At 31.6% G+C, this 19,987-nt stretch overlaps 2 protein-coding genes across 1 annotated transcript; both read right to left on the minus strand.

Moving 5' to 3' along the window:
- LOC139502413 (uncharacterized protein MCAP_0864-like) overlaps positions 1 to 19,987 on the minus strand; it is an 87,946-nt gene that overhangs the window by 21,147 nt on the left and 46,812 nt on the right.
- Positions 161 to 13,997, minus strand: LOC139503263 (uncharacterized). The gene is made up of 4 exons (XM_071293025.1): positions 13,829 to 13,997; positions 12,488 to 12,826; positions 12,047 to 12,199; positions 161 to 237 (listed from the first exon to the last, which is right to left on the minus strand). The coding sequence occupies exons 1-4, from the start codon at positions 13,962 to 13,964 to the stop codon at positions 161 to 163; spliced, it is 705 nt and encodes a 234-aa protein (XP_071149126.1). The 5' UTR covers positions 13,965 to 13,997.

A 19,987-nucleotide genomic window follows, 5' to 3' on the forward strand; every position in this document is an offset into this window, starting at 1 on the left:
TTTTTGGGCCTTCTATAGCTGACTATGTGGTATGGGCTTTGCTCATGGTTGAAAGCCGTATGGTTACCTATAGTTGTTAATTTCTTTGGCATTTGGGCTCTAGTGGAGAGTTGTCTCATAGGCAATTATACTACATTTTCGTTTAAACATATATAGGCTATCAATGGAATGTGTGATTGTAATTATATGACCTACCATTGAACACTGCACTTTCAGTCTCCTCGGGCGAGGAATTTTCTAAAAACAAAATAATTGCAAGATCAATAGCTTTGTCTATAAAAGTTTTGATTTTATAGAAAGCAATAATTTTAAAAGAACATAATCCTAAACATGCCAGTTATATAGTTGATAAGTTTTTACACAAAAGGACAAATTACCAACAAGCTTTGATTGATTGTGATATTATAATGGTCATTAAATCCTCATTTAAATTTTTATATTTTTTTAATAACAGGGGCCATATTAGAGCCTTATCGAACATACTCATTTGCTATACATCTTGAGAATATCTAGCTGACTTAGTTTGATGTCTATTGACCCTTCGTAGGTTCTGGATTGGTCCCCCATTTTGTTCTTGTTTTTTTAGTATTTCAACACTTGTTTAACCAGTTTTCTATTCTTTATATTTTTTGCCCAATATTGTATCATCTATTCATTAAAATTTAACACACCATTATTCATGTTATTCTTTTTTTTCTTCCTTTTTTTGGCCTTTTTCTTTATTTTTTTTTTTACTTTTGTTTGCCTTTTTCTTTATTCTTTTTTTTACTATAATTTTTGCCTTTTTCTCAATTCTCTTTTTTCTTTTTACCCAACACGTTTTGTCCATCATTCTCTATTATATAAACCCCATCCAGTACGGGGCGCCGAATGGGACTCTTGTGGTTTTGTACAAAAGTCACTTCTGTCATAACAAAATAATTTTTGTCTTACAAAACTATGTGATACAGACTTGTTTTATGACAACTTCAAGTTTGTGATGACAAAATTCATTTTTGTCATGACAAAAGTCAATTTTGTATTGACAAAAGTCAATTTTGTAAAAAAGGCATGAAATATAAACGTATTTGCATACAAAATTTACTTTTGTTATCTGATATGGTAATTAAAACATAAAAGTCAATAGTGTGAGACAAGATTCAATTTTGGGAAACAAAATTGACTTTTGTGAGACAAAATTTACTTTTTTTTACTAACATTTTTTTTGTGTAACATATTTTCCCAACAATAAAGCAAACATTTTGCAATTGTTCTTTTATATATATCTTTCAAAGTGTTGGAGAAAATGCAAAAACCAGAAAAGTTCAAATTTAAAACTTGACCTTGACCTTTGACATTGACCTCATTATCAAAGTAAGAACCAAGAGGCCTCAAATAAAAACATTCCAGGGTTAAATGGTTTACGGTGATGAGTTTAAAAAAAACATACCGACAAACTAATTGTGTAAAGATATATAACTCCTATAAAATGTTATCGGCAAAGCAGGATGAAGATTAAAAGCGCATCAACTATACGATATAATACGAAAAATATCAATAGCAACATATTGCGAAACAATAAAAATTTATCGCAAGAACAAAATTTGGCAGAAGACAAAAAAAAATTTATTCAGAGAACAATTGTAGGTCTTTCCACATAAATTTTCACAGTTATTGAAAAGATACTAGTTCCTTTGTACCAAAGTTTAAATTGAGTTTCTTCATACTAATGCGAAAAAGAAGTGGTTTTTATATACTTTTGAGTGAAATAAGGGAGATAACTTCCGATGAAGAAAATGTTACTTCCGGTCTCATCAGATAGCTTCTTTCACACACAAAAATATATCATTTCTATATACCTTTACATGCAAAACAGGAGATAATTGGCCACTTCCAGTTTATCGAAAATTACTTGTGGTCATTAGTGAGAAGTTTATGTATATATCATACAAAAAATATGGATTCTGAGTACTTTTCATGAAAAAAGTTCAAAAATGCCTACTTCCAGTTTTCTCAAGGTCACTTCCGGTTGTCAATTTTCAAGGTCATATGTAACTTAACCTTTTGTTAAAGGTAATTCGGCTTTATAATGAACCTCGCTGAAGTTATAATCAATTAACCTGATAATTTTGACATTTCAGGGGCACTAACTCCTATAAAATGCCATTAGATTGTATCAGACCAAATGTAACATATCTTCATTACCATTAAGCAATCATTTTGCACTTGTTCTTTTATACATATCTTTTAAAGTGTTGGAGAAAATGCAAGAAGAAGGAAAAGTGACAATTGGGAACTTGACCTTGACCTTTGACCTTGACCTCATTTTCTAAGTTAAGACCTAGGGGCCTCAAATAAAAAAACATTCCAGGGTTATACGGTTAACGGATGATGAGTTGAAAACACATACCGACAAATTTATTGTGTAAAGGTAGATAACTCCGATAAAATTTCATCAAATCGCTTCGATCCAAATTAGCAAGAAATACCTGAGGATATAACGAACAATTTGTAAGAAGAATTTTGTTGATATAATTTTTTGTTCAAAAGATGATGAACACAGATGATAAACAGTGAATAGGGAAATAACTCTCACAAAGAAAATGGTTCGGCTTAGCAGGGTCAAATTTAAAAGCGCATAAACTATACGATACAATATGAGAAATATCTAAGCGACATTTTACGAAACAAACATTTATCGCAAGAATAAAATTTGGCGGAAAAAAATTAGTAATAATTAAAAACCAATTGGTCAGAGAACAATTGAAGGTCTTTCCACATCAAAGTAATTTGAAAAGAAGCTTCTTACTTTATACTGATGCGATACATAAGCGATTTTGATATACTTTTGAGTGAAATAAGTGAGATAATTGGCTACTTTCGTTGATTTTTAAAAATGTCTCTTCTGGTTTCATATGATAGCTTTTTTTCACACTGACTCTGAATGTCACTTTCGGTTGTCATTTTTCTAGTTCATATGTCACCCAACCTTTTGTTATAGGACATATGGCTTTATAATGAATGAAGTTGAAGTAATAATCAATTTACCTTATAATCAAACATTTCAGGGACAGTAACTCCTATAAGATGCCATTGGATTGTACTAGACGGAATGTTACATATCTTCATTACAATATAGCAAACATTTTGTACTTTTTCTTTAATATATACCTTTAAAAGTGTTTGAGAAAATGCAAAAATAAGCAATAGTCAAAATTTAGAACTTGACCCTGACCTTTGACCTTGACCTTATTTTCCAAATTAGGACCTAGGGCCATCAAATAAAAACATTCCAGGGTTAACGGTTAAGAACAGCTCTTCATAAGAACCAGAAAGAGTGCCATATACATGTGATCTATGAGGGTTTCAAATTTTATCTATAAATGGCCTAGAAGAAGCAGTAACTGAATACTGCTAAAACATAAATGTGAGGGGGAAAATACGAGTGGTTGCCATGATAATGGACACTCTATTTTTTGGTTGTGAAGCATAGTAAAATCTTTCAAAAATCAGCTAAATCTCTACAATTCAGTGGCTGATTATGAATAGAATCAAGTATTTTTCATTAATTTTCATATGTTACATTGATACAACTTGGTTTAAGCTTCATTTTTGTTAAGATTGCATATAAACAAAATTTGTAAATTTTTTTAAAAATTTTGCCAAAAAAGGCATATTTTCAACTTTTCTGAAGTAGGGATTTTTGTGAAATTATAAAATTTTCTCTGGTGTATAAAAAGTTCAAATGTGTACAGCATAGTTAGCACTGTAGCTATGAAGTTAGGATACTACTTTACCAAATTAAATAGAAAAATGCGTGGGACTTTCTTTTGTTTTATCACCATAGCAACCGATTTTTTCCTTGAAAACGGAGTTATTATTTGCAGAATATTGCAGTTTCAGAGCTTAAATGTAATGAATTTTTTCATTACTGATAAGAAAATACATATAAGGATAAGCTAACTCTAAATTACCATCGCGAAGAGTTGCTGACTTCAATAGTTACCATGAAAATACATATTACCCATAGCAACATATGTTTTAAAATGTATCAATAGAAATTTATGTAAAAAAATAGATATATAAAGGGTGTTTATATTCAAATTAGAATATGACTGCATGCTTTGCTTCATTCGCAGTCTTGTCTATAGAAACATTTGGATTAAAGAATTTTCTGACTGAAACTGAAGTGACAAGGACAGACAGATGGACGGACAGACCAAAAGAAAACATATGAAGTCATGGTGTTTTAAGAACACTTCACACATAACAAAGGTAAAATCTCATTGTTATTACTGTGCTACAATCAGGATAATGCAATGCTAAGGTGTACATTAACTACCTCAGATATACTGCATAGTTCAAATGTACTCTTACCTTTAGGGGCTGATCCTAGACTTTGAAAAGATTGTAATTCCATAAAATAAAAATTAACATCTGAGCCATGAGTGCATGTTATGCCTGTCATTTTTTCAAAGAATAAAGTTTTATAACTTCTCAATTTCATATCACAAATTCATGAAAAAGTTAAAGGAGGTTACCGTATTTATTCTATTTAAAGCCCCCTTCTAATTAACGCCCCCTTACCGAAAATAGTGTGTTCAGAACTTTTGACTTCTAATAAACGCCCCCATTTTGTAGTTAAAATAATAAATAAGAAACTTACCCATTACAATATTGCAAAGACATCGACCCGGTCACTCAGAAACATGAAACGAAAAATCAATAACGTCCATGTTTTAATCCACTCCGATAGTACTACACAGTGTGTACAAGTTCCAAAAATAGATCTGTCAGTTACACAGTGCACTATTTTAAAAGTTCAACGTTATAAACAGGCATGCATTTCTAAACTAATATTTAATAAATTATTAGATGAGGTCATATTACCGATAAACGCTATTTATAGATTATGGAGACAATAAGAAACATGTGTATGTTACTATAGTATGTTTCAACAAAATTCAGGTAAAGGTCAATGAAGTAAGGTACGAAATTTGTTTCTCTAATTGACGCCCCCCTTTCGGAAATTGTCTTCGACCCCGGGGCGTTTATTAGAATAAATACGGGTATGTTAATAGAAATAAACCTGTCACCAAAGTTTCATAACTGCTCAAAGCATGGTCTGAAAACTGGAATATCCCACCTTTTTAGCTCACCAGGCCCACAGGGCCAAGTGAGCTTTTCTTATCACTTGGCGTCCAGCGTCGTCGTCCATAAATTTTACAAAAATCTTCTCCTCTGAAACTACGGGACCACATTCAACCAAACTTAGCCATAATCATCATTTGGGTATCTACTTTTAAAATTATGTCAATGCCCCGGCAGACCAACCAAGATGGCCGCTATGGATAAAAATAGAACATAGGGGTAAAATGTAGATTTCGGCTTATAACTCTGAAACCAAAGCATTTAGAGCAAATCTGTCAATGAGTAAAGTTATTGACAAGTCAAGATCTATCTGCTGTGAAATTTTCAGATGAATCGGAGAACCCGCTGTTGGGTTGCTGTCCCCAATTGGTAATTTTTAAAGACATTTTTCCGTTTTTGGTTGTTATATAGAATACTATTATATGTAGGGATAAACTGTAAGCAGCAATAACGTTCAGTACAGTAAGATTAACAAATAATTCAGCATGACCAAAATGGTCAGTTGACCCCTAAAGGATTTATTACCCTGCAAAGTCAATTTTTTACAAATTTCACAAAATATTTTCCTCTGTAACTAAAGCACCAAGTTTATCATAGATAGAGAAAATTGTAAGTAGCAAGAATGTTCAATAAAGTTGGATCTACAAACACATCACCATCACCAAAACACAATGTTGTCATGAATCCATTTGTGTCCTTTGTTTAATATGCACATAGACCAAGGTGAGCGACACAGGCTCTTAAGAGCCTCTACTATGTCTAGTTAATGAATAAACTCCCATTTCTCCGTAACCTAAAACGTTTTCAAATTTAAATAAGCTCCCGTCAAGGAATATAAACAATTCACCAAAGTTTTATGAAAACTGCTAAAAGCATTTTTGAGTTATTGAACGAAAAATGGAAAAAAATAGGAAGTGTTTAAGATTGGAAAGTGAAACCTTTTTTTCTGTTTGTTTAACTTTCTAAATTGAGGTACATTTCTCCTTGGTCTATCTTTGTCTAAGCATATTATTGAGGGAAAGAAAAGCAATAAATCTATATTCAGTTATGATTTTTATACACCTAAACTGTAGGAGATGTAGGTTATACGTCAATAACACAGCAATCAAACGACAACAACAACTAATGATATTCAGCAGGCAACATACATATTTTAACAATACTAGTAGTTATAGGTGTCTACACAATATGTCAAATTCTTAATCATTACTAATTTATCTATATAAAGATTTACTTGAGAATGAATTTATATATAGTTGGGATCTTGATAACATATTTAACCCCGCCACATTCTCTATGTTTGTGCCTGTCCCAAGTCAGGAGCCTGTAATTCAGTGGTTGTCATCTGTTTACGAATTACATATTTGTTTTTCGTTCACGTTTTGTACATAAATTAAGCCGATCGGTTTCCTTGTTTGCATTGACTTACATTGTCATTTCGGGACCTTTCACAGCTGACTATGCGGCATGGGCTTTGCTAATTGTTGAAGGCCGTATGCTAACCTACAGTTGGTAATTTCTGTGTCATTTTGGTCTCTTGTGGAGAGTTGTCTCATTGGCAATTATACCACATCTTCTTTTTTATTTTTACAGAAATGATAAAAAAAAATCTACATGAAAGTCGAAAAATATTATATGGTATGTAAGACAGAAAAAAAGGGGCTCCAGAAAGGTTTTCCTAAGATCAAATGGTCACTTTTAGAAATTTCTTCAGTTAACCAGGTCTTTTAAGGCAAACTATACAGTTCTAAACTGATTTGGTTCTCGGTTTTAACCATTTTTAAAGTATCAAACAAAGAAAAGTAAAGCAAACCGGGCATAACTCGGTAAAAGTTAAAGAGACGCCAACAAAATTCAAACTGGATCTCTGTTTTGTTAAAATAAACATTGTTTATATGTGTCATAACATTTGGTTTCACACAATGGTCACATTCTGTTGGCATAACGGAGTTACTTCCTTTTCAAAAAATAAATCTGAAAGGATTCAACAGACGAAGAAATAAATACTTGTAATACACGATTGAAATAAATTCATACAATAAATTTAAAGCTAAAAATTTGTTATTGTTGGCATTTGTTTTCTGTTTGGACAAATGGAAGTATAGGATCTTAAAAATACTAAATATAGAAGACTTGATCAATTTGATAGGCCGCTAGTCAAAATACCACATGCGTAGATTGTTGGTAAGATAAATTCTTTACAAGGTGTGCTATTGCTTCGCTCTCACCCCATATGGAATTTACTGACCCCATATATCTCGTATTAGGTCACTAACACACCATGTAACTAATAATATATATGACAAATGCACTGTTGTCATTCAAAATATAACGACAACTGTTGTTAGCTGGAGGAATCCTTATATTTCCAATTGGTCATAAAGGTTTCCCTGAAATGATTGAAATAGAACTTGAGAGATGACTAGGAGAGTCATAATGACTTTGAGTTGGGCAGATCAACAGTAAAATAACAATGTCTAGCAATAGATGTGTCCCTGGAAAATTGTTTCTCGATGATACTATAAATTCAGAAATTAGAAAATTGAAAACAACACGTTTAATAATGTCTTGTGTCGAAAGTGCTTTTCTGGATTTACCATCAGCAGGAACGCTCAATTCGAAACTTTTGAAATCCGAAGATGTATAAGTACCACATATATATGCTTTTACGATTCTAGACCAAAATGCAATTTGAATTTTGAGATATTGAGAAAAATCCAGGAATACAATTTTTTGAGGAACCACCAAATTCAGCAGTCCTTCATTATCAACTCTGTCTCTCCATCTAAAAATTATATGCCATACATTGTTATTACAATAAACAAATGACCTTTCATGAAATCAAGAGAAATGAGTTGTAAATATAGAGAAATATAATTGCTTGTTGATTATGGTTGAAAGAAGTCCTTTTACAGTGCTGCATAACAGATATTATAAGGTACATAATGGTTTGTATCAAATCTGAACGTTTTTGTTCCCATGGTTACCAAATGCGTATCTAGTGTTTACTATCTAACTGTTGAGTATAGAATTCAAACTCCATTATTTATATGTATCCAATACCTAGAAAACCATGTATTAAATGCTGATTCTAAATTAATTCAGCAATTTCAGATCGGTTGCTAGGGCCTTTTTATGTTGCTATGGTCTTTCAGCCATTTAAAAAAGCTAATATATTTTTTATTATTTTCAAACAACTCATAAATTTTATTGTCTGTTAAATTAAATTAATTTAATAAAAAAAGAGCCAAAATCTTGATTATGAAAAAGCATTCTGTTTTGTCATTTCTATGAATTTTACCAATTTTTGTTAACATGGTAACAAAGAAATGCAAAAAAAAAAAAACAACAGATGTTTTTTATATGTTTTTAATTCAATATATGAACTTTAAGATAAAATCATAGTTTGTAATGAACTTGTCTGCCCAAAGTCATTTTTTCTTGATTTAAAATATGATATTTAAGCTATTTTCAGAAAATGTCACAATACAGATTTTTGCACCTTTTTAAATACCCTTTTCGCCTTATATCCAAAAACATTTCACAACCTCAACATCAAAATATAAACTTCAAATAATGCTTAATTATATGTTAATTTTTTTCTTCTTGAAATTATCATTATCATATAATTGCTGCAACCAAGGAGTAGACATTTTCAATTTTCATGTCTGATTTCATCATTATTCTAAAACAAATGGCTGCATGTTTTCATAGCAAACTTTATTTCAATCTTAGCTGCCTATTTTATAAAAGAATAAAGCAGTTCTGAGACATACATGAATCACCCCCTGCCGGGACCTTGAAATTAACAATTTATGAGTTAAAAAAAAATGTCAATAAATTTATTTGGTGAAGGTAGATAACTCCTATAAAATTTCATCGAATCGCTTCGTCCAAATTAGCCAAAAAGTCCTGAGAATATAACGAACAATTTGTAAGAAGAATTTTGTCGATATCTTTTTTTGTTACGAAGGAGATGTACATACGTCAGATAATAAACGTGAATATGGAGATAACTCTTACAAAGAAAATGTTTCAGTTTAGCAGGGTGAAATTTAAATGCGCATAAACTTTACGATACAATATGAGAAATATCTAAGCCACATATTGCAAAACCAACATTTATCGCATAAACAAAATTTGGCGAAAAAAATATAATAATAATAATAATAAAAAACCATCTGTTTAGAGAACAATTGAATTCTTTCCACATCAAAGAAATTTTGAAAAGAAGCTTGATTCCTTAGACTGATGCAATAAAAAAAGTGTTTTGATATGTTTAAAAGTGAACTAAAGGAGATAATGTGCTACTTCCGGTCTCATATGATAGCTTCATTAACACTGATTCCAACAATATACAGTTTTATATACTTTTGCCTTAAAACCATGATATATTTGACCACTTCCGGTTTACATAAAGTCACTTAAAGTCTTAAGTGATAAGTAAATGTATTTAAATTACAAAATATATCGATTCTGAGTACTTTGATATGAAAAAAGTGCAAAATAGCTACATCTTGTATTCTCAAGGTCACTTCCGGTTTTCATTTTTCAAGTTCATATGTCACTTAATCTTTTGTACAAGGTCATATGGCTTTATAATGAACTCAGTTGAAGTTAGAAACCTTCTGAAAAAGGTCTTATGGCTTTATCATGTATACATATGAGGTAAAAGCAAAGGTCAATATATAGAACTTCAAATTAAGCTATGACCTTGAGATCAATTTCAAGGTCATAAATCAAGGACCTCAAATCAAAAGGTCTTAATTATATTTGGTTGATGAGTAATATCACCATTCACGTATTTTCAAATACAAGAGGGGAGAAAACTCCCTGTTAAGTTCAATGTACTTTTTGCAATCAAAATTTATGTGTTACAACATGTCGCAACTAACAATTTAGTAAAAATAATTTGTCGATATCTTTTGCGGTTTTTGGATATAAGGAAAAATAAGCGAAAATAAAAATTGCAAATATGACCTTGACCTTTGACCTCGACCTTGTTTTCATTTTCTGGGACCAAGAACCTCAAATCAAAAGATCCTAGGTCTCTATCAATTATGGTTTACAAGATAGAAATGCATATCACCTATAACAAATGCATAAGAGGATTTAACTCTCATATGGAGTGTTCGTATTGCTTCGGTCAAAATACCACAAATCATGCGAAAGATATAACGAACAGTTTTATAAAATAAATTTGTCGTAATCTTTTACAGTTGCGAAGGAGTAGTGTACACAAGAAAAACAGTGTTCGGGGAGATAACCGTAACAAAGAAAAGTATTCGGTAAATTTCAAAGGCGCATAAACTGTTCAATATCATATATCAAATTTCTAAGCGACATATTGTAAAACAAATATTTATCGCAAAACAAAATTAGCTGGAAGAAAAAAAAATGAAAAACCAACTGTTCAGAGAACAATTGAAGGTCTTTCCACATGAAAGAAATTTTTAAAAGAAGCTAGTTACTTTAAACATGTACTAATGTGATACATAAGTGGTTTCGATATTCTTTGAGTAAAATAAGGGAGATAATTTGCTACTTTCGGTGAAGTTAATGTCTCTTCCGTTCTTATATGATAGCTTCTTTCACACTGATTCCAAAAATAAATAGTTTCTACATACTTTTACCTTTAAACCAGACGATAATTGGCCACTTCCGGTTTATCGAAAGTCATTTCTGGTCTTTAATGATAAGTTTATGTATATAAATTACAAAATATACGGATTCCGACAATTTTTCATGAAAAAGTGCAAAAATGGCTACTTCCGGTTTTCTAAAAGTCACTTCCAGTTGTCATTTTCAAGGTCATATGTCACCAGACTTTTTGTAAAAGGTCATATGGCTTTATAATGAATCAACTTGAAGAAATAATCGATAAACCTGATAATTAGACATTTCAGAGGCACTGACTCCTATAAGATGTCATTAGATTGTCTCAGACCAAATGTAACATATCTTTATTACTATAAAGCAATCAATTTGCACTTGATCTTTTATACATTTCTTTTACAGTGATGGAGAAAATGCAAAAGCAAGGAACAGTCAAAATTCAGAACTTGACCTTGACCTTTGACCTTGAACTGATTTTCTAAGTAAGGACCTAGGAGCCTCAAATAAAAACATTTCAGGGTTATACGGTTAACGGTTTATAAGTTAATAACACATGCCAACAAATTTATTTCGTAAAGATAGATAACTCATATGAAATTTCATCGTATCGTTTTGATTCAAATTAGTCAAACATTTCTGAGGATATAACGAACAATTTGTAAAAAGAACTTTGTCGATATCTTTTTTTGTTAGGAAGGAGATGCACACAATTGATAACAGTGAATAGGGAAATAAATCTTAGAATGAAAATAGTTCGTCTGAGCAGGGTGAAATTCAAAAGCGCATAAACTGCACGATACAATATAAGAAATATCTCAGCGACATATTGCAAAACAAAAAATTTAGAATTTGGCTGAAAAAAATAAATAATCAGAACAAATACAATAGGTCTTTCAACAAAAAAGATGTTCAGATGATGAAATTTTTCTTAAGCCGAAAACAATTTTTTTAAAGAAAACTTTTAAATATTCTGTTTCTCAAATATGGAACAATTTACGAAATGAAATAAAAATGAGTAATACAATTGTATCTTTTAAAACAAAATATTACAATTTAAAAAAAAAATGTGCAATTTAGTATGCTTTCTCATTATTATGTAGATACAATTGTATATATATATATAATATATCATTACAATGCTGTATGGTCTTATACATATATAATGGTTAATTTGAGGACTGTCAGAAAGATAAGTTTTAACTACTGGAATAGTCCTCTTGAAATACAGATTATTTATTTACTTATTTTTTTATTTATTTATGCATTTCTACTAATTTTCCCCCGGTTTATCGATACATACTTGCTGATGTAGAAGCTATCTGCTGATCTGGTTCAATAGTTGGTTCTTTAACAATGAATCGTGGCTTTTGTTCAAATTGCAATTTCTCATCGTCATCTGACCCATCCAAGGTATCATTATCACTGAATACTGTATAGACAACAGTCTTCTCTTCTGGAAATTTATCAATATTTTATATGTATATTGTGTTATGCCATCCTCTTAGTACGTAAAACATGATGTCAGTAAAATATAAAATTTTAAAAAGACGTACAGATTAAATAACATTTTTGTGAAATTTAACTCAAGTTTGAAATATCACATGTTGATTCTATGACATAACGAAATATGGTATGTGCTTTTATTAACGATAAGATATGCGACACAACAAAAGAGGGACTAATTCATATTTTTAACTTGATAAACAGTGTCTTCAAAGAAAAGTAAACTGGGTATACATACCTGTTGTAAGTGCGCTGTTCACTATGATATTTATATTTACAGTCGCTGGAACATTTTCATCAAGTTCACCGGCCTGTACAAACTGACGGATTAGAGATTTTATAGCTGTTCTCAATCTCTGTGGACTTTGGAATACTTCTGGGGAGGCGCTCAGTTCCAAATAAATACATTTGTTTTCTACTTTTTCGATTACAAATGTCGTGTTGTCATCATGTTGAACGTTATCAACACGTTTTTTAGTTGCCTGCATTTCGTCTTCTAATTTACATGTTGTCCTTTTTTCATCCCATGCTGCAGAAGTAACATCTACGTCAAGAGTTAATTTTCTATTTTTCTCTCCTATAAAGTTATGAAAAATATAAAATAATAAAATTTTCTTTAAACAGAAATATTTGTTTCGAGTGATAAAAACACGATATGATACAGTTAAGAATGGGATCTAAAATTTTAAATGCTAGCAACAATAACCAGAACAAACCGTCTAAACTATCTTTCCATCGATTTACTGCTATAAAAGTATTGATATATAAAGCAATATCAACAGTACTTTATAACATCATGTGATACAATGTAGTAAAGTATGGCATATGCAAGTTCTCTTGACATCTTTTATCCATATAATTTAATTACACATTCAACTGTTCAAATATATTAATGATGTTCTTTCTATTTACAATCCAAATTTTTCTGACTTGGTTCCATAAATATATCTCCCAAAACTAGATATTAAAGAAACAACTTCCTCACCTCATGTGTGGACTTAGATTTCGAATTAGACATAAACGGTTAACTCACTACTACCAGAATATATGACAAAAGAGACAATTTTTATTTCAAAATCATAAATTCCACCTTAGCAGCAGTATACCAATTAAAATTTCACACGGGATAACAATTGCCAGCACAATATGTATTCAAGAGCATGCAGCTGTTACTCAGACATTTAAAACGTCACCAGTGTCTGACCAGAAAGTTGATAAACCCGGGTTTTAATTGTCAAATAACGTCTCGTCCTGTTTAAATAAATACTCAAGCCATTAGTTGTTGATGACTAACATTGTTTATGTGCGCGTTCATACAATAATAAGTGAAAATGGTATCCAATATTCTCGTTCTCTGTTAAATGGTAACATTTGAAAATGACTTCGTCTTTTAAGTCATGGTATGTAATGAAATTATTGTCTCAGAAGAGAAATGTCACTTTAGATAGGAACATATAGAACTGCGAAAAATGTATGAAATCATGTCAAGTGATTATGCCTGAACAACATCTATTTCCTTTTTCTACATTATGTGTCGTTATGCTGAAGAATGACTAAAAATAAAGCTTTAATTTGTTACTTTTACCATACTCTTCAAGATTTTCTCCTGGTGGTTTTAATTTCATGGCACACATAAACTTTATCTGCTGGAGCATGTGTTTTATATCTCCTACGTCTTCCTCAATTTTCTCCGTTTTAACATTCAATTTCTCCATTTCATCATTAGTTCGTTCTTGATTAACAGATGCAGACACTAAAATATATATATTATCTCCCTGCAATTCAAGTCACACGAAAATACTTTTCGGTGCTTATTATGCTTAAGAATGATTTGACTTAGTATATGCATGATTGTACTGTTTATTATAAATGCATAGCATTTAATCGAAAAAAGCAAATTTGTCGTTGAATTTTGATCAAAAGGCTTTTAATCAACGTTTGGGGTTGGAGAATTAATTCATGCTTAGAAATTCTTGTTGATTGACATACACATTTATCTCATTTCGTTCAATTTTTAGATTCAGTTTTCATTTCAATAATGTCTTACCTAGCAGTGTCTTCTTAATATATGTCAGTTATTATTTAACATAGCCATATAGGCGGGATTTTTGGCTAGCCAAAGAACCGGGTTTAACCCACCATTGTTTCTTAAAATGTCTAGTACAAAGTCAGTTGTTATCAAAAAGTCATCTTTTATGTAATTTTGCGTTTGTTTTTGGTAGCAGTTCAGTGGTTCAGTTGGTTTGCTGTTTAACTCTTAAAGTTGATGTGTTTCCCTCGATAGTTGTTTGTAAACCGGATTTGTCTTATCTTGATTGAATTATGATTTTTAAACAGCAGTATACTTCTAATGCCTCTATTCTAATTAGATTGCCCTAGGTGGTAAATTTTACTCAGTTTTTCGGTTTCATAACCTGAAATTACGGACACTTTTCAGACCAAAAGATAAATCCGTACGAATAATGAAAAAAAAACAATTAATGAATTTAGCTGGACATATTTCCGATCAGAAACTGTTATTGTGTGTATAGATCTACAGAAATTATACTGCTGAATAAAGAATGGTGAAAGATACCAAAGGTTTCAATCATTTCCTATTAAGTTTTATTTCTGAAAGCAATGAAAAAAGGTTAATAAAATAATTTTTAGTTTTATTTCTGAAAGCTATAAAAAAGGTTACTAAAATGATCTTTAAAAATTATATACAAAAGTATTTTTAGATTAGAAAATTATTTACATTCTTTCATAATCTCATAATTAAGTTTGAAAAAAAAACAAAAGAAAAGCATAATATGAATTGTAATTCTAAAGTTGAAAACTATGTTCATATATACTGAGAAAAGTATTCACATGCAGAACTACATTTGTACATTCATATGTAAAAAAAAGTATGTGCATATATAGAAAAAAGTATATGCATAGGAGGTTAACTATGTTCAAATAGATGTATAGAAAAGTATGTGCATATAAGGTAAACGATGTGCATATGTAGGAAAAGTGTGTGCATATAAGGTAAACGATGTGCATATGTAGGAAAAGTATGTGCATATATATATAAAAAGTAAGTACATATAAAGTAAACTATTTTCATATATATGCAAAGTATGTGTATACATAGATAAAAAACATGTGCAGACATTGAAAAGTATGTGCAATCATGTATGTAAAAATATGTTTGTATTCGGCGGCTACGGCGTTCCATAAAATAGTGTCTTTAGCAAAACAGCGCATGTCTATAAGAATACGTGCAACTTGTGCGCACAAGTTGTACAACTCGTTCGCACAAGTTGTGTAATTTGTGCGAACAAGTTGATTTTTTTTTTGCATGGCACTCCAGGGCTTCCGTAGATAAATGGCATGCACATTATATTTAGAATATCTTCATTTATTATTTAAATTTTTAAAAACAAAATTTGAATAAATTCAATGAAAATATATGTCTTTTTTTCTATTAATTATATTCCACTTACAGGTGATTTTTTTTTTAATTATGTTTCTTAGGTAAGAAAAACTAACACTGTCAGAACAAATGCTGAATATAATTTTAATAAATAAAGTTGTGCAGGATTCTTTAATATACTAAGATTAAAATATATCTCTCATTAAGTTTAAAAAATCTCACACTTTTCATCATTTTTGTGACTGTCATTTCGACTGAAACACAAGAAATGTTTATTGTAGTCACCAACTTCTATCACACTTCAAAGGTAAACATATATAGCAAAAAAATCGTGGTATTGGGAGAAACCACACAAAGGTACAATTAATGAGTTTTAGGGAGGAATTACTCCAAGTTTCTCTCAATTTCCTCCCAAGATTTGGAAAGTGTTCCTGGAGTTTCCTGGTGTGACACCAAGTTTTTACACAGTGTAGGGAGTATGAGATTACATCCTCTCCGTGTGTACTGTAGTTATAATCGTTAATATGATCATGATAATGAAACTTCGCTGTTGAATTATTTTTTTCCTAAATTAAAATACATCCGCTTGACAGACATACGGAGACAGGATATATCTTTTTGTGAATCATGCTTTCAAACGACGAGAACAAAGTGGAGTACGAATAACTTTTTGTAAAAGCAATTATCGGTACATGAAGTGCATGAAACATAGTTCTTACTGCCAGACGATAAAGAGAAACATCGAAAAAAAGACAATAAATATGTTCCCTTCAATAATACGTACCCATGACAGTGTTTAATCCAGTTTTTACTTCTGTCAAATCTTTACTGTTTGAGCATACTTGATCACAAAGCTCATTTTGTTTAAACAATATAGACTGTACAGTTGGAATTATACCATTCAGGTCTTTATGAACCTATATATATATTTCATAAATCACAAGACATTTCATTATTGCATAAGAATTCACGATACAATTTACTATAAACTAGACTATACGCAGATATCGCATACACATAAAACAAAATAAAGATATAGAATGAATTGTTTAAAGCAAACATAAATCAGAAACCAATCAGACCTGCCTCTTGTTATTTAGTATTTTAAAAAAACAAGTAGAAATTTCATGTTTATTTAAATTCACATACGAATTAATTTTCGTAAATGCAAATCATCGATCTTTTCAACATGAAAAGGTATTGTTAAACATGCTAAATATATTATATCTATTGATGTCACAAATACCATTCTATTTGTTAAAAAAGGAAATATCAAAAATGATGTCAACAAAACTAATCGTTTTGTATTGCATGAAATAAGCTAATGTTTATAGAATGAATAATAAATACCTCCGATAGCTTGTCAGAAGTCTCTACAATTCTTTTCTCAAGATCATCCACAGAACATGTAGTAATTAGATCAATTGTCATTTGGAAGATTTTTACGCTCGTGTGTCCGATATCACCTGCACATTGCAACGTAGCATTTTTCAACTTTTTCCAAGTCTGATCAAACAGGTTTTTTTCCAGTTTTCCTTCTGACAAATGAGAAATAGTATTTCTCACATCTTTGATAACTGTCATCCATGAGGCTATTTTTGTAGTTATGTGCAAATTGCAGCAATGTTGAATTATTGCATTTAGTAAGGTAAGGTCAATATCAGTTACTTTAATCGATATTTGCGCTGATACTTTACATATACAATGTTGTGATATCTGACTTCTGTTTGTTTGTTCATGGCCAGGAGTAACATTTCCATTTTCATCGTAAAGCTTTGAAAATTGCTGATATCCCAAACAACCACGCTTTGAAGGTGCTGCTATAGAGGTAGTAAGTATGCATTCACAACAAGGTATTTTAGGGTAGCGTTCATGAAAAAGCCTGTGCTTATTTTGTGGATCGTTCAGGTAATCTTCGAAGTCTGAACCTTGCCGTATAATCTTTAACTCAAAATACTGCTGAACGACGTCAATAGCTGGCCCAGTGGTAAAAGCATATAACTGTAAGAGCCGTTGTTTCCCTTCCATAATCTGACTGTCAAATAAAATTTGAAATCCACTATTCTGATTGATCTATTACGTATCCGGAATAGGCATGTATAGATGTGGAAAATAATGGGAGGAAGTTGTTTTGACTTTGGTGGCAACGGGTTTTTAACAAGGTACATGGTACCTTATACCCACGGAAAAACTTTCTCTTGCAAAATTTACGTATGACTAATATGATAATTCTGATCATTTCCCTTTTTGGTTGTACAACTCTTCAACGCCTTCAATTGTCTAATTTGTGCGTTCTCGGTGGAATTTGATTGTGAAAATTTTTAAGAAGGTACACAATCTTTAAAGTATTTGTCTCATTTTCCTGAAAGTTAATTGGGTTTCTTTAATCTCTACATAAGAAAAGCCTTTAACTAGTTTGGAATGTGACAGTTGTTATCCATTCGGTTGATGAGTTTGAGCTTTTTACATTAGCAATTTGATTAGGGACTTCCCTTTTGGAATTTTCCACGGAGTTCAGTATTTTTGTGATTTTACATTTTATATATATATTTTCATATGATATGATTCAGTATGGTATAAATTCAATTATAAATTGAAACAATTTAAACAGGTAATCAATTAACAATGATGTGTACATTTACTAGAAATTTTACCCCCTTTTAAAAATGTTTATCTTAAAGGGCACATGGAAACCAAACGAGTATGGCAACACTTCTTACTCCTCATTACCCAATGGCAAGAAAATATTGGTGCAAGGGACCGGAGCCGAAGCGCACAGCTCCCAAAAATACAAAAACTTAATTGAAGAGGATCTATGACTAGGGAGGCGTTCATTTACCAATTTGAACGACCTGTCGGTAGATGACAATGGTAAACAGGAAAAATGTGTGTAGGCCCCAGATTGCCAGGCCGATGTTGGCTTTGAGTACGCTAGCAAGGTAAACACAGATGATGATTCAAAGGCCTTAAGCTTAAAAAGTATTAATTTTGAGCAGCGCTTCAGCAAGAAAGACGATCAAACCAGATTGGAACCGAAGCATGCCGTCGAGGATGTAAAGACAAAGATTCTTCAGGGCATGTTAAAGAGAGGAATTCAGAAACATTCAACAAGGAGTTAAAACAATTGAAAACCACAATAGCAAAATAGATGGCAATATATGGATAAAAAGTGCCAATTATGACCATCGACAAGTCTACTTTGTTGATTGCGCAGTATTACCGACCGATAAAAGAAATATGAGCAGTCCTTTGGATAATGAGGCGCATAATCTCACACAAATAGTCAGAAAACTAGCTGATGTTATGTTTTCAACAAATCAGCATAACTTTGGATTGATATAACATCGGTTCTTCTGATCAAATTATCATGGAAGATCACCAGTTCAATGGAAGATCACCTGATCAATATACACGTGGACGATCTACTGAGCAATACAATCGCGGTAGATCGCTAGATAAAAAATACACCAAAGTTTAATGCTTATCGATCAGCAACACCTCTACTAAGCTAGATATCATACAGTCCCCCAAAACAAAGTTAAGCATCTCCACGGACAAACTCCAGAAGTCCCAGTTATTTCAGATACAATGGAGTCTTTAAACAGCAAAGGGTCGGACCATTAGGCCAACGCACGATTCCAAATTTTATTGACCATGGAACAGCACATCATCACAAAATTGAACAGAGTTCCACGGCCACGTCCGATATTGTCATCAGACGGACCATTTGTAAGAGTTTCGAATTACGAGATACTATACATGACCAGAATGTAAGCATGCTTGTGGACACTGCTGCAATGATAACATTAGTAAATGACAAATTAATTCCGGCAGAAAATTAAGATTTGGAGAACGTAACGTTACTTGGTTTGGGTTAACAGCTTGTTATTGGGAAGATTATAAAGAACGACTCTCGACATTAATAGAGTAAACATAAAATGGGATGTGTGCAGAGTCATTAACAGACGATGGTATACGTAGGCTAGATATTTTGGACACACTAAGCGCAGTCATAAACATAAGTACTCCCACAATTACCATCAGCAATAAAGTGATAAATGCGGCATTTGTTAACAGTACAAACAAGATTTCAACTCAGCAAGTTTGCATAAAACGAACCATCACAGATCCGCCAAACTTAAAAATTACTGTTACCATTAAAACTGACCAGGATAGCATTTTAGGATCGTACTCGCTGAATAGTTGCCAATTGGTTACGCACATAGCTGGAAAAGGAAATAGTTGTCCCTTAATCATTTTAAATGATGACAATCGTTTAATCCGCCTGGACAAAGGTACACCTATTGATTACATAGAATAATTTGACAATGAAGTAGG

Source organism: Mytilus edulis, chromosome 14, assembly GCF_963676685.1.
Source record: "Mytilus edulis chromosome 14, xbMytEdul2.2, whole genome shotgun sequence".
In the NCBI taxonomy this organism is placed as follows: Eukaryota; Metazoa; Mollusca; class Bivalvia; order Mytilida; family Mytilidae; genus Mytilus; species Mytilus edulis.